This window comes from Castanea sativa, chromosome 11, assembly GCF_040712315.1.
Source record: "Castanea sativa cultivar Marrone di Chiusa Pesio chromosome 11, ASM4071231v1".
Taxonomy (NCBI): Eukaryota; Viridiplantae; Streptophyta; class Magnoliopsida; order Fagales; family Fagaceae; genus Castanea; species Castanea sativa.
In genome coordinates, this window is record NC_134023.1 from 5954740 (window position 1) to 5970028 (window position 15289).

Genomic DNA, 15289 nt, shown 5'->3' on the forward strand with positions numbered 1-15289 from the left:
TAGCCAAAAACTATATTTACACTAGTTGAGTTTTTTATATTTAATCCATCTTAAAAAAAAAGAAAAAGAAAAAACGTGTATGACTTCTTGATCTCAAATCATGTGATAAAAAGAAAAAGAGAGCTCATGGCAAGACAAAATAAACACAACCTCATGTCAATATTGCTTCCTCTTTCCTAACAATAAAACACAAAAAGGAATTTCACACAATTATTATAATAGTCAACGAGTAAATTTAAACATCATGGCATTTTAGTAATAAGAACAACATATGAAGGCCAATGTCGGAACAGTAGTTGTCGCCTTCTCCTTTGACTCTGTCTCTCTCTCTCAACAAAACATAAACAAAAGCTTTTTCCGAAAGAGAGAGAGAGAGAGATGTCTGAGACTCGTCGTCGTTTTGCTCTGTTTCAAAGACCGTTTTGAAGTAGACTCAATACTGAGCTTGTTTCCTTTTCTATTGGTGTTTTTTTTTTTTGGAAATAGAAACCAAAAGAAAGTGAGAGAAAGTGAAGGAAAATTTTTGAAACATAGAAAGAAGAAAGATGGGTTCTTTGAGCTTTGACAGAGATGCTTTTTCTGATACAGTAATGGCTGCTTCACTCAAACCCTCTTGAAGTCAAGAGCTGAGCTGAGAACAAGTGAAACAAAAGCATTGCTTTACTCTCTTTTTTTTATAAGGTATTTTTTAGATTCCACTTTTTATTTTAATCTAATTGTTTTTGTAAAGTGTTGTACTTTTTCTGATTTTTGACCTGTGTGTGATTTTTTTTTTTTTGTCAAGCTAGGGTTCTTGTAACATGCATCTATGTATGTATGCATGTGGGTATGTGTTTATGTATGTGATATTTGAATGTGATGCTAGATTATGGGAATGAGAGGATATAGAAACATCAAGTAGCTCAAGATAGATATTGGTACTTGTTTTGTGCTCAATTCAATTTGTTTTCAAATGGTTTTTTTTTTTTTTTAAATAAAATAAAATATCAAGAATGTATTTTTATTGCTTAGGTAACTACTTGTTAATTTTCATAGAGGGATGACTTTGAAGATGTAAGTTGATGAAGGCTAGTTTAAAGGTGAAAATATATGAGCCTAATTTCGGGTTGATTTGGGATTTCATTGTGTATGTATTCTTCCATTGAATTAGCTAAATTAGTAGCTTTGGTGTGACATGACTCATGAATCAAAACTTTTATTCATAACATGAATAAAGTAGACCAAGTACAAAATCAATTTAGTTCACAACCATTATAAAAAAAAGTACTAAAATCAACCAGCCAACGCAATTCAGGATATTACCATCCAAATAATTCAAAATTTTAATCATCTACCCATTCAAAATAGTTTAACATGTCAACATTTCCAATTGTTTCAAACCCAAATTCAACAAATCAAACAATCCACTTGGTCAAAATAGTTCAACCTAATAATACAATGTCTTCATATCCTAGTACAAATATGCCATTAATTTCAACAATTTTGGTTGAAGAAACTCTCTAATCATTATCTATGAAAATCTAGTCTTCTTCAACATGATTGAGTCAACTATTTGTTCATCCTGTATTTGATGGTCAAATGTAGATACAAGCACAGTCTCATTAAACCCTTCAATCTTCGTGACTTCTTCATATTGATTACTCCAATTAAGTTGTACCTATCCTAAATTTTTTTTTGGATTTTTAGTAAATCTTATCAATTCTGCTACGACTCTTTCAGTTTGGTTAGACAATTCCTTATAAGTGGCATCTTCCTTCACACTAGCATGACCCCTTTTTTCTGTTAGACCTTGATTGAGCTGAAGTTTCACTTGAAGAATCCAATTTTTTTCTTGTGGATACACCATCAAAATCAATGCTGAAATCTTTCGGATTTGAGTAACAAAAGAGATGATAACTAACCTACCAAGAAATCATGCTGTAATAATATGACATGCACAGGCTAAAGGCTTTCATAGATATATCACAAATATGTAACAACAATAATAACAAACTAAAGTAAAAAAACAAAAAAATTATTAACGTTAAAGAAGAGGGAAATATTTTCATTTTGGAAAATTGTTTGCCCATTTAAACACTAATTTGACATTGGAGACGATCTTCTTTAAAGAAATTAAAATAAGTTTGAAACACAACACAACCAACCCCCCAATAACCCTAGGATAGAGGGATGTGAAAGGATGATATGGAAATTCAAAGGGGGTGGCATCTTTACCGTTCGATCTTATTATGATCCTATCCGTGGTGGACCGGCTAACTCTTTCCCCCTGTAAGTGTTTGGAGTGCCAAGGCTCCTAAGAGGTCTCGTTCTTTGTTTGGAAAGCGGCTTGGGGGAAGATCTTACTTGTGATAATCTTATCAAGTGATGATTTACCTTAGTAGGATGGTGTTGCATGTGCCAATGTAATGGAGAGACAATCGATCATTTCTAGATACATTGTGATGTAGACTACGTGCCCTAAAAAGCACTCCACAAAAATCTCTCTTTTTTGAGAGGCACTTTTGGCGAGGTCTCTCACACTACGATTTATGGAGCTTGAGTTTTATAACTTTTGGTATAGGTGTTATTGAGAAGGGTGGTGAACCATTTGTTCAGGTGGAAGAATTGGTTTGGGAGGCACTCTTCAGGGATTTGGAATGTGGTACTGTTATGTGTGATGTGGATATTGTGGAAGAAGAGAAATAAGCGCACCTTTTGAAGATTCCAACAAAACAAAGAGTCAGTTGGAAGAGTTGTTAATTAGAACTCTGTTTGATTGGTCTTGTGTCTAGGGTCTTACAAATTTTAACACTCATCTAAATTTCACTGAATCACTTCTATTTTGTGCATAATTTTTTGTAATTCTTTTTGGTTACGGAGTGCACATCAATGTGAGCATGAAGTAAGCTATTTTTATATAAATTTTATTACATTTCAAAAAATGATGTGGTCCATAATGGGGCAATTCACCTGCTCTTGTGTTCTAGAATATAATGGAAACTATGAAAGAACAGCTAAACATTGAATGCTAAATTTTCATTTCCTGGGGCAATGTTGATTGCATCTTGCTAAGTAGTAAGTAATGAGGATATATGTAATTTAGCCTGGTGTATCTTTTATTTCTGCATGAGTTAATGTCAAGGTTTTTTTTGATAGGTATTAATGACAAGGTTTTGACTATCAAAAAAGGGCCTAAATGTGACTCTGTTTACTTTTTGCTGAATATTGGAAGTGCCTCATTTATTTCCCATTTATTTATTGGGTTTGAATTTCATTTTTAGTTTTCATAATGTTATTTTTCTAAGGCTCAAATTTTAAATTTGCTTTCAGTCTTTCAGGTTGCTTTAAAGTTTGTGTTTCTGGATTCACTTAAATGTTAGATTTACTTCTTTCCTGAATAATTTTATGTGCACAGCATAATTTGCTTTAAAGCTCCCTAAGTTATTGAAGAAGGTTTAAGTTACTTTTCATTTCCACTATTTTCAGGATTAGTGAAGCTTCTGATCTCTGTTGGGAAACTGAAACTGGAATCAAACTGAAGCTTGATTCCTGTTTCAGTATCTGTTTCTGAGAATTCCAGGTTTCTCTGCAGTCTAATTATAGTTGATAAGCAAGTCCGTAAGTGAATTTTAACTTGGCATGTTAGATGGGTTGTTTGTAAATTTATTTACAGTGTTCTTCGTGGTATTTTGGCATTGGGGTTAATCACAGTAAAGTTCAGTTAAATGGAAAGAAAACCAGACAATGGTTTGATGGAACGATCAAGTGCACAAAAACAGTTTCAGTACAATTCCATGGATCCTCAAGATGAGGAATTCTATTCTGCACCTCAATCATTTGTGCAGGACCCTCTGAGTACTATCCACACTAATATTAGATCACCCGAGCTCAACATATCAGAATTTAAACCAGTTCTTAATTACTCCATACAGACAGGTGAGGAGTTTTCTCTTGAGTTTATGCGTGATCGGGTGAATCCAAGGAAGCCTTTGCTTCCAAATATTGATCTCAATTATGCAACAGGCTATATGGAACTAAAAGGAATTTTAGGCATCAGTCGTACAGGGTCTGAAAGTGGATCAGATATTTCAATGCTCAACACAGTTGAAAAAGGTCAAAAAGGGGTTGAGAGAAATAACTCTTCTTTATATGAAGACAGAAGTAACTATGGATCATTTCAATCAGTGCCACCACCTTTGTCAGGTTATGAAAGTGGTAGAGGAGTTCTTGGCTATGCCTCTTCTGGAGCCTCAGATAGCTCATCAATGAAAATGAAGGTTCTCTGCAGCTTTGGTGGAAAAATCCTGCCCCGGCCAAGTGATGGAAAGCTGAGGTATGTTGGTGGTGAAACACACATTGTCCGTATAAGAAAGGACATTTCTTGGCAGGCGCTTATGCGGAAAACTTTATCAATTTATAGCCAAGCTCATGTTATCAAATATCAGCTTCCTGGGGAAGATCTTGATGCCTTGGTTTCTGTTTCTGGTGATGAGGATCTGCTGAATATGATGGAGGAGTGTAATGAACTAGAGGATAGAGAAGGATCGCAGAAGCTTAGGATGTTTCTGTTCTCCATGAGTGATTTGGATGATGCTCAGTTTGGTCTGGGCAGTGTGGATGGTGACTCTGAGGTTCAGTATGTGGTTGCTGTCAATGGTATGGACGTGGGATCTAGAAACAACTCTACACTGCATGGTCTGGTGAGCTCTTCAACAAATAATTTAGCCATGTTAGACGGACAGGAGAGTGAGAGGATAAGTAGGCTTGGGACGGACTTGATAGGGGTTAGCACTTTTCCTTTGACTGGTACTATTGTCTCATCAACAACTATTCCATCTTCACAGCCAATTCTACTGAGTTCCTCAGATGCTTATGAAACCTATCCACAGGTTTACCCTGGCCAGATGATGCATCATGTAGAATCTAGGCAGTATCCTTTGCACCATGGCCAGGATCCTGCTCATCACTCCCCTTTTGGGGCAATTCCTACTTTGGTACCTCTTCATGAGCTTATGAATCAACAGGGAGGTTTGACTGAAGGGCTGCCATATGGTGGCTTACGGGTACTGAATTCAGAGTTAGCAGGAAAGCAGGTGAAACCAAAATGTGATGGTTCTGTTCAGCAAAAGATTGACACCAATACAATTTGCTCATTGGAGAAAGATCATACTGTTCCTTCACAGCCTTATGATGGTAACTTGATAGATAATCATTCTGTTGAAGAAGCAGGGGCCACCATTGCCGCACCTGATGGAGATCTACCTTTATTGTCTTCAAAAAATGAGGGAAAGCACCAGGAAGTTGAACATGTCTCTTCATCCGTTGATGCTGTGAATTCCACACAGGTGGCTAAATCTAGTGACGATGACCATTATTCCACATCAAGTAGTGCATTTGCTCCTGGTTATGCTGATTCTGAGTCCAGTGCAATTGATCTGAATAACCTTGAGCTGCCTATGCCTCCTCAGAGATTCTATTATTCAGAAAGAATTCCCAGGGAGCAGGCAGAGTTGCTGAATCGATTGTCAAAGTCTGATGATTCACATGGTTCTCAGTTTCTCATATCTCAGTCACGTACTAATATTGATCAGCAGGATTCTATTACAGAATGCGTTGACAAATTGCGTGACAGAAATCCAGCTCCCCAAATTGAACAGTCTACTCCCCAGATTGAACAGTCTACTTCAACATCAAAGCCATTGTTTACAGATACTCATACTATTGATGATGGACTTGCCCAACTTCAAAAGTACAAAGAGTTTGCTGATGCACTTTGTCAGATGACTTCAAAGCTTCCACAAGATGTGGATTATGAGTCAAATCATGAATTGCCAAAACTTAAGGATAATAAAGATGCTGTGAGTGAGAATTCGGTTCTTACGTCTGACCATGCTACAAACTTCTCTAAAGATGGGCATGAGAGACCTTTGACTGATGAACCTGCAGAAGCTGGATCAGAACTTCCTGCTGTGAGACCAGTAACCTTTAAGCACGATGAGGATATGGCATCTAATCTTTTGGAGGCTCATTGGGGTGAGGCCAGTGGCAAGGGTTCCAGTAATGATGATGCAAAGGGATATGCACAGCCATTTTCTTGGATGGGAAGCTCAACTGAAGATGTTTCTAAAGAACTTGCCTCTGGTGGTGATTCCGCACCAGTACATGGAGAGATTGTTATTGATATTGAAGACAGATTCTCTCGTGATTTCCTTTCTGATATATTCTCCAAAGCAATTATTTCTGAAGATTCCTCTGGCACCAGTCCACTGCATAAAGATGGAGCTGGCTTGAGTATAAACATGGAGAATCATGAACCTAAGCGTTGGTCTTATTTTCAGAAATTGGCACAAGAAGGATTTGTTCAAAAAGATGTTTCTCTTATAGGCCAGGATCATTTTGCTTTTTCATCTGCAGTTAGAGAAGCGGAAGGAATTTTAGATAGCCAGTCTCAGCACAATTTTGGTGAAGACAATCAGAAAGAATTACCTGGAATACCTGGAGCTGACAACAATGTTCTGCATCCAAATTATGATCATTCCCAAGAGGAGACTGAAAGTGGGCAGTTTGGTATTATGATGGAAAACCTAAGAATACCAGAGTCAGAGTATGAGGTATTCTTTTGAATGGTTATTTGGTTGAGAATTCCTTCTTCTAAACATCTACACTCTCATGCTGAATTCATATTACTTTAATGTAGGAGGGGAAGCTTGAATCTGGAAATAGTGGTCTACCTCCTCTAAATCGTTCACTTGGAGAATTTGATATCAGCACTTTGCAGGTATGATTCGTGTATGTGCAATATATACATGTGTTTTGTTATGAATACATTTGCATAAGATCTGCCCTTCTTGAATGATGTAAATGATTTACTTGAGGTTCAATTAGTATCATAGAAATCAGTCCTTGATTTTGTCTGAAAAGTGAGGTGCTGTTTCTGAAGCATCTATCTTCCTCAACATTGAAGTCACGGTGTCTCAAATTGCAAATTTATGGACTAACCTACTTCCTGAGAAATATTAACTAATTTATACTATTGTCAAGACAAATTGGAAATAGATCATGGTGTGACTTTATTGTCATATTGATATCTTATAAATGTTAGGTACTTGGTTGATTGACCCAATCAATGAAACCTAGACTTAAATATCTATAACCCTCAAACGGTGCATGCCTGCTACTGAAATACACCAGTAATTATCTGTTTAGTTATCTTGTATTGTATGGTGTGTTAAGGGCTTTTTTTTTTTTTTTTTTTTTTCATTTGAGCATTCAAGTTAAACAGTAAATTAGTATGCATTATTTATTGATGTCTCATGAGAGCATCTTTGAATACTGTTTGCAACATCTCTATACACATGGCACCATTTTGAACTGTTAACAAATTTGAGAATTTTTGTAATTAATTCATACTTTTCTTATAGTGTGTTTAGGACAGTCTAGGTTTCCAATGAGAAAATGGACTATTGTCTCTATGTGCCAAATATCCTTCTTTTCTGATTGAACTAGAGAACTTGATTGCACTTAATTTTTTGGGTTCTCTCATGATGGCAAGACGAATAAGATTACCATTGAAGGTTTTTTTTTTTTTTCGTCAACTTTAAATAGTTGTTTATATTGTGCTAATAAGCTCTAGCTCAAATGGTATTTCCTCCACCTGGGTAGGTTGGATGGTGTCAAGGTAGGGTTTAGGGTAAAATTGCCCTAGAAAGAAAAAAAAAGGGAGGAAAAATTAGTGTACATGAGAGTAATAGAGGGTAGATCACATCTCTCTCTTTGTGAGTTTCATCTTTTAATAAGCATCGTTTGGAGAAACCAAGAAAAAATGAATGTTCTGCTGGAAGTGGTAATTCAACTTAATTAATTGCTCTTGGGGAGGAATTAGCCCCCAATTTTTTTTGGTATTTGGTTTGTTGGTGCATGCAAGACCAAATAATGGATATCCTGGGCAGTATACAATTCTATTCTTTGGGACAACCAACCTTTGTAGTCTTCCCCTCTCCAAAAAAACCTATTTAATGGGGTGTTGTAAAATGTTAAGCGGAATGAAGATGTTCATGTTCTTAGAAAAGCTAGTTTTTACCCCATCTTGGAATATGTATGAATCTGTACTACAAAGTTCTGTAAACAAAATTAAAGACTGGCCTTCACATTGGTGTTTGTTTGGGTTTTTTTTTTTGTTTCTGATTTTGATAACGTAGGGAACCTTTCTAAAGAAGAGCCCTTTGGACTAGCCTCTAGCTAGTAAAACCTACGGATAGCTGACTTCTCTAAGGCTCTGTTTGGTCCAGGTGAGAAAAGGGAGGGTGGGTGCTCAGATTTCCATTGTTTGTTTAACAAGGGAAAATAACTAAATAAGGGGAGAAATGGTGGTTCCTAGGCGTTCTCCACTCGGGCCCTCCAAATTGTTTTCCCCCAAATTGGGGAGAAAACTTGGGTGAAAATGGGTAGTTAAATCAAAATGACTTAACTGCCCTTCCACTGCCTTTGTTTTTTTTCTCCTACCCACCATCATTTTTTTCCTATTCCAGCCCCTTTTTAGTAAATTCACACAAACTATATTTTCCATCTCTCATTTTTCTTCTCAACCAAACAAAGGAAATTTATATATATATTTTGTTCCATCCTCCCAACCAAACATACATGGTGGAAAACTAATGTTTTCTATCCTACTTTTTTGTTGTCTTCCATCCTTTCACTTTTCCATAATTCCAACCAAAGAGAGCCATAGTTTTTTAATCAGAAAATATAGGCATGTTTAGTACTATTTGGTACCGAAACTACTGATATAGTGATATGTTTGTCATTAAAGAAAATTAATTGATCATACTTATAAATTATAATTTATGGATGCTGAGATTTGGATTTCCTTACTGGATTTAATTTTTTCAAATTTGTAATAGCATTTGCCTTCCCAGTCATTAGTGCTTTTTTCCTTTTTCTAGAAATATGCAAAGAACTTAACATGCATTGGCCTGCAAAGTTGCCTTATATTGTGGTTTTCTTAGTTTGAGATTGCTCAACCTCTGTTTTTTGCAACATTGATTTGTCCTTCCACTACTGTTTGATTATTTATTCTGGATATGCATATAGATCATAAAGAACGAAGATCTTGAAGAGCTGAGGGAACTGGGTTCTGGTACCTTTGGGACTGTGTATCACGGCAAATGGAGAGGATCAGATGTTGCTATTAAGAGAATAAAGAAGAGTTGCTTCATGGGCCGATCATCAGAGCAAGAGAGACTGGTAACTTTTGTTTAATATGTGGAACATGTTCACGTTCATAATTTTGTGATGTATTAGTCAATTATTCTCTCTCTGTATCGTAATGAACCTTGCATATATCATAAAGCAAATCATAAGATTAAAACCAGCACTCTGTATTGCTATAGTGACATATTAGATAATTCTTACCATTATTTTCAGACTGCAGAGTTTTGGCGAGAAGCTGACATTCTCTCAAAGCTTCACCATCCAAATGTGGTGGCATTCTATGGTGTAGTGCAAGATGGACCAGGGGGGACATTAGCAACTGTGGCAGAGTTCATGGTTGATGGTTCTCTTAGGCATGTTTTACTTCGCAAGGATAGGTAATGCATCCACTTGTATAATTCCTGAATTTCAGTTTGGTATCTTCTGGGTCATGTCCCAATTATGAATTGTGTGTTAAAATTTCTACATGTATTGTCACTAAACAGGACAAAGAGAAATGTAGGTTAAATTTTTGCAATGGTGATTACTCTAAACGAATCTAGAGTTTTTTCATTTGTTAAAAAAGCTAGGCATTTGTTCGTCTTCTCATGTTTGCTGTTTCAAATTGAAGCAGTTACTTTATTAATTTCCTGCATCCTCTTTAACATGATCTATCTTGCAGGTATCTTGATCGTCGCAAGCGGCTAATAATTGCTATGGATGCAGCATTTGGAATGGAATATTTACACTCAAAGAATATTGTGCATTTTGACTTAAAATGTGACAACTTGCTAGTGAACTTGAAAGATCCTTTACGACCAATTTGCAAGGTAAGAATTATGGCTTTACACATTTCAGGGTACAGTTCATCCCAGTATGGACTTAATACTAACTGTGAATGTTTCTATGAAATGTATTGTTACCCAGGTTGGTGACTTTGGCCTGTCAAAAATCAAGCGAAATACGCTGGTTTCTGGTGGTGTACGGGGAACCTTACCATGGATGGCCCCTGAGCTGTTGAATGGCAGCAGCAATAAGGTATCCGAGAAGGTAAGATACAAATGATGGTATTTCTACGATGGCATGAGAGAATTTAACTGAAATTTTTTTACAATTGCACTAATGTTTATCCCATTTAGATTTACAGAAGTCTGTATCTGATGTGATGGAAATCTCTTACTGATTTTCTCTTGGTACTTCAGAAGCATTCTTCATTATTATCTGGAGAAAAAAATGTTTTGAATCTCTATGTTTTGCTTCTTCTAGTTTATTGAGAAACTCAAAACCAAAATCCTTTCATTTACAGTAGATAACTTTGAGGAGTTTTTAATATGTACATCTTTTCCTTAAAAAAAGAAGCATAACTTGGTTTATGGTTTTATCTTCTTTATTTCTTTTTCCTGATCTCTACCTCTTCAACTTTTGTGCCTTGCAATGCTCTCTAATTTTGTTGAATTACAGGTTGATGTGTTCTCCTTTGGTATCGTCTTATGGGAGATTCTCACTGGCGAGGAGCCATATGCCAACATGCACTATGGTGCAATCATAGGTATAGCTTAACTTTTTTGTTCTTTACCTTTTTTTTGTTGCACCTCCACCTTTTTGGTCATGTTAGTCTGCATGCTAAAACAGCAATAAGAAATTGGCACCATTCCACAACAGTTTGTCCACACAGAGAAATGTCAGTTATAAGGTTCTGCTTGAGTCAACTAGAGCTCTGCAAACAAGTAGACCTGTTTGAGGCCTCATTAAGTAAATGAGCAAGCTATCTCTCAAAAAAAAAAAAAAAAAAAGTAAATGAGGAAGCTGACAAACCTGGGTTTGTGTTATGGGGCTCCTACCTCTACCTTTTTGGTCATGTTAGTCTGCATGCTAAAATGGCAATAAGAAATTGGCACCATTCCACGACAGTTTGTCCACACAGAGAAACGTCAGTTGTAAGGTTCTGCTTGAGTCAACTAGAGCTCTGCAAACAAGTAGACCTGTTTGAGGCCTCATTAAGTAAATGAGCAAGCTTTCTCTCAGAAAAAAAAAAAAAAAAAAAAAAGTCAATGAGGAAGCTGACAAACCTGGGTTTGTGTCATGGGGCTCCTACCCTGGTTGATAAGGGTCTGCAAATGACTCCAATTCTCAAATGAGGAAAAATAGTTATAAAGACTATGTAAAGCTTAACTATTTCTAAGTGGGTGCCATTTTGTCCATTGATTGCATTCATCATGAATATGATGTCAATGGCAATGTAAGCTTTAGAAGACTATTTTATTGCATTCAAAATATGAGAGTGGAGGTCTGCCTCTTTGGATAGACCACTGAGTGGAAACTGAAGGGTAGGTATATGGTAATCACTTCTCTTTGGATCTCAGTCCCCCTAGGGGTGTTCACCAAACTGCTCAAATCACACAACGGCACCCAAACTGACTAAAACTACCCACAAAATGAAGTAACCACACCTCACTACATTGTGTGTTGCGGAGTGCGGTTTTATGATAAGAAAACGGCACAAAACTGCACCGCACCCACATATATTTATTTATTTTATATTAAATATATATTAAAATTTTAATATTATATGAAGCAAGTGACCAACTCAGTGTTAGTGCATTCCAGTTTCATGTTAAAAACGATTTCGATTTGGTTAAATATAAAATCAAAAGTTCAAAACCTTACTCACTTCTCCATCTCACACTCTCACTCTCACAAAATCAAAAGTCCAATAGTTTAATATAATTTTTTTTTTGTTTAAACTATATATTTGTGGTACTTTTAGTTCATGGTTTTATTTAAAAAAAAAAAAAACTTAGTGTCATTTTTTTTATTATTAGAAACATACTGTCATATTGTCATTATTATTAATAGTAAATTAGAAATTTGTCATGACATCTTGAAAAATATACCATCCCAAAACCGACCAAATTGCACCTTATACATAGCACCATACCGCACATGTGACTACAAAATTAATGTGTGATGCGGTTATGGTTTTGGCCAAACCGCACTGCAAAGTGCAGTGCTTAAAACGACCCAAAACCACACTGAACTGCACCGCGAACACTCCTAAGTCCCCCCATGCTGGTTGGATTGATTTCTCCCTGGGGGGTAGGATATTCGATTTTATTCAGAAGTTATATTTCCACAGATAAAGACCCTTATATGGAACTCTGTACTTTAGTTAAATTTTTTTTGTTAGAAGATGAGCGCCCTCATGTGGTACTCTGTCAAGGTTGGAATGGCTCACGAACTGCTTTTAAGCTCATTGAGCACCCACTTAGCTGAGCTGCAATTAGTGTAGGCTTGAGTCATGCTTGGGCAGAATCTGCTATTTGAATGGTTTAAAGCTCAAGTAGTTGGAAGTTTGGCTCAGTTTGGTCTGTTTGCATCCTAGAGTTAATGATTGTTCCATCAAGCCAAAATAAATTAATGGATTTAGACACTGAAATTGATTATTGTTTGTTTTAATTTACAATGCAGCCCATATAGCAAAACTTGATAAGTGCACTTGTTATTTTATTTCCCATAACAACCATTTAGCCATAAGCTGCACTTGCACCAGTGCATGGTGGGCTGTTTAATCAAAAAAGGGTAGTAGGAAGTTAAAGGGGTTACCTTGTTCCATAAATTATGATGGTAGGAGAGGCCCTGGCAAGGGGAATTAAAGTAGCAGTGGGAGTGGCCTGATGACTGGTCGCAATTTAAGCTTAGAAGTTAGAACTTTATCCTGGAATGTTAGGGGATTTTAGATGAAAGGAAGAGAGCACTGGTCAAGACTTAAGAATATGTTGCATGAATGGAGGTCTGACATAGTATGCATACAGGAAACTAAAATGGAGCTTATCAATAAGAGGATTGTTAGAACTTTATGGGAAGCCCATTTGTGGATTGGGTGCATTTGTGAGCATTGGGCTTGGTAAGGAGTGTTATAGTGATGTGGAACATGGGAATGTCAATGCTGTGTAAGGAAGAGGAAGCTAATGAGGACTTCTCTAGAAATTGTAAATTTCACAAGAGCTTGGATTCATTTGGGCTCTCTTTGGAGTTTAAGGTCCCATAGAAAATAGAGGGGGGAAAATCATGGGAATAATTGGTGGGAGTTGTTTATATCTGAGAGGCACCATGGTACACGGGAGGGGATTTTATTGTTCAGTTTCCTTGTGAGTTACTTGGACATGATTGGTTTTCTATGCCGATGGATTTTTCAAGTTTCATCTCTGTGCTCAGATTCAATGGTTTCCATTGGGTGGGGGTGCCTTCAGTTGGTTAAATGATCTTACTCCTCCATCAATGTTAAGAACTGACAGATTCCTTGCATCAACGAATGGGGGAGGAGCATTTTAGTTATGCCTAGAATACTGGCCGTTCAAAAGTTCAGATAACAGAAGAAAAAGATGCATTTTTTTTAATGTGATCATGAATGTGGTTCACCAAGGTAATATTGAACTATGGTAACTCTAGGCTTACGCTATTATTTATTATGGTTATGTTGATGAGGATCCTAGAAATACACTGGGTTAAAACTTAAAGTATGTGGTGTTCTATTGAGAACTATGGGATTTGAGATGCAGATTAGGAGCCAATGAGCTCAAAGGTTTCCCTTGTAAGAGCAAGATTGAGTTTGTGATTTAAGACCCTGGGGTACACGTGTAACAAACCAATAAAAAAATAATGCAGATTAGGACTTCTACAGCAATGGTTCATATTATTAGCAGATAACCTTTACCTCTATTAACTAATATAATTTATCGTTGTATGTAAGCCACCGTAAATGGTAATCCACCTTTTCTTTACATTTTGTTCATCAAGTATCAACTTTGCTGTCACTTGTCAATGCATACAGATCATTTATCCCATCTCTCTTACCCCCAAAGTCATTCCAAACTGCAAGGCTAAATTTATTTTGAAAATTCTGTACATGTAGGAGGTATTGTGAGTAACACGTTGAGGCCAACCATTCCAAGTTACTGTGATCCTCAATGGAGAATGCTAATGGAGCAGTGTTGGGCCCCTAATCCTGCAACCAGGCCATCCTTCACAGAAATTACTAGTCGTTTACGCGTCATGTCTGCAGCAGCTAGCCAAGCCAAATCACACGGTCAAAAGTCATCTAAGTAATGGTTCAATGGCTTCTTATGCCATTTCCACTGTGAGCTATTATACGATAAATTTATTAATTTAATTTTACACACTAGAGAGATTGTATATTACATTAGTCACAGGAATAATTGGCTCCCATATTTTTTTTTCTCAATATGGAAAATAGCCTCTCTTTTCAAGGAAATCCCTTATAATCATTTTCGTTTTCCACAAAATTCACAATTTTTTTTTAATAGATGTTACAGTTCATTAATGGAATTGCAAAGTTTCCATCTCTCTCTGCTGTTGCTGGACAGGCATTTCTCAACTAGTTGTTAATGTCTCTGTATTTTCTGGAAAGCAGTGTTTGTGTCATTGTGTTATATCCCAAATTGTGTGGATTTGATTGGATTGCATTGTATAAGTGTGTTGCGTGATTGTTTATTGAAAATCACATTAGGTGTTTAGCATGTGAAAAAAAAAATCTTGGGTATATAAGTGATTGTAAGTCCTAATTCTAACTTGACTAGTCCTTTGGGATGTAAGCTAGCACCTTCTCCCTGGTCACTACAGTTTGGTTGGTCAAGGTTAGCTTTTGAGGTACCTAACTGAGATACAGAATGATTTTATCAAGAATGTTTGATGGAGGATGAGGTCAACTAGCACTTTCTTATCTCATCATCATGGGATGGTGGGTGAGAATATGATTTCCATTAAAAGTTTTCTAAAATGGTTTATTAAATGGCCTAGGGCCACTAGTAAAACCCATAAAAAAAAAATAATAATAAAAAAGAACTATGGGAGTTTGACTGAAGAGATTAGGCTTGTTGAATATTCATCTCAGCTGTTATGCGGATGATGAAAGGTCACATCTAGATCAAGATAACTAATTAGATGTTTACCTATTAATTTTCTTGAGCTAACATAATGGCATTCAATCATGTTCCCTACCATCAGCTTTTTGGTTTCAAAATCACTAGGACCTATTAATTTCAGAAGTGTACAATAGCTCATAGCAGGGCCGCACAATTGGACTAATGTTGTCAAAAGAAAC

The 15289-nt window shown here is 36.5% G+C and overlaps 1 protein-coding gene across 1 annotated transcript; it reads left to right on the forward strand.

Annotated features, from left to right (window-relative positions):
- The first annotated feature begins 335 nt into the window (after positions 1–335).
- On the forward strand, positions 336–14471 carry LOC142615775 (RAF-like serine/threonine-protein kinase 20). The gene is made up of 9 exons (XM_075788603.1): positions 336–681; positions 3466–6590; positions 6677–6757; positions 9070–9222; positions 9403–9566; positions 9851–9998; positions 10096–10218; positions 10630–10717; positions 14081–14471. The coding sequence occupies exons 2-9, from the start codon at positions 3705–3707 to the stop codon at positions 14272–14274; spliced, it is 3837 nt and encodes a 1278-aa protein (XP_075644718.1). The 5' UTR covers positions 336–681; positions 3466–3704; the 3' UTR covers positions 14275–14471.
- The last annotated feature ends 818 nt before the right edge of the window (positions 14472–15289 follow it).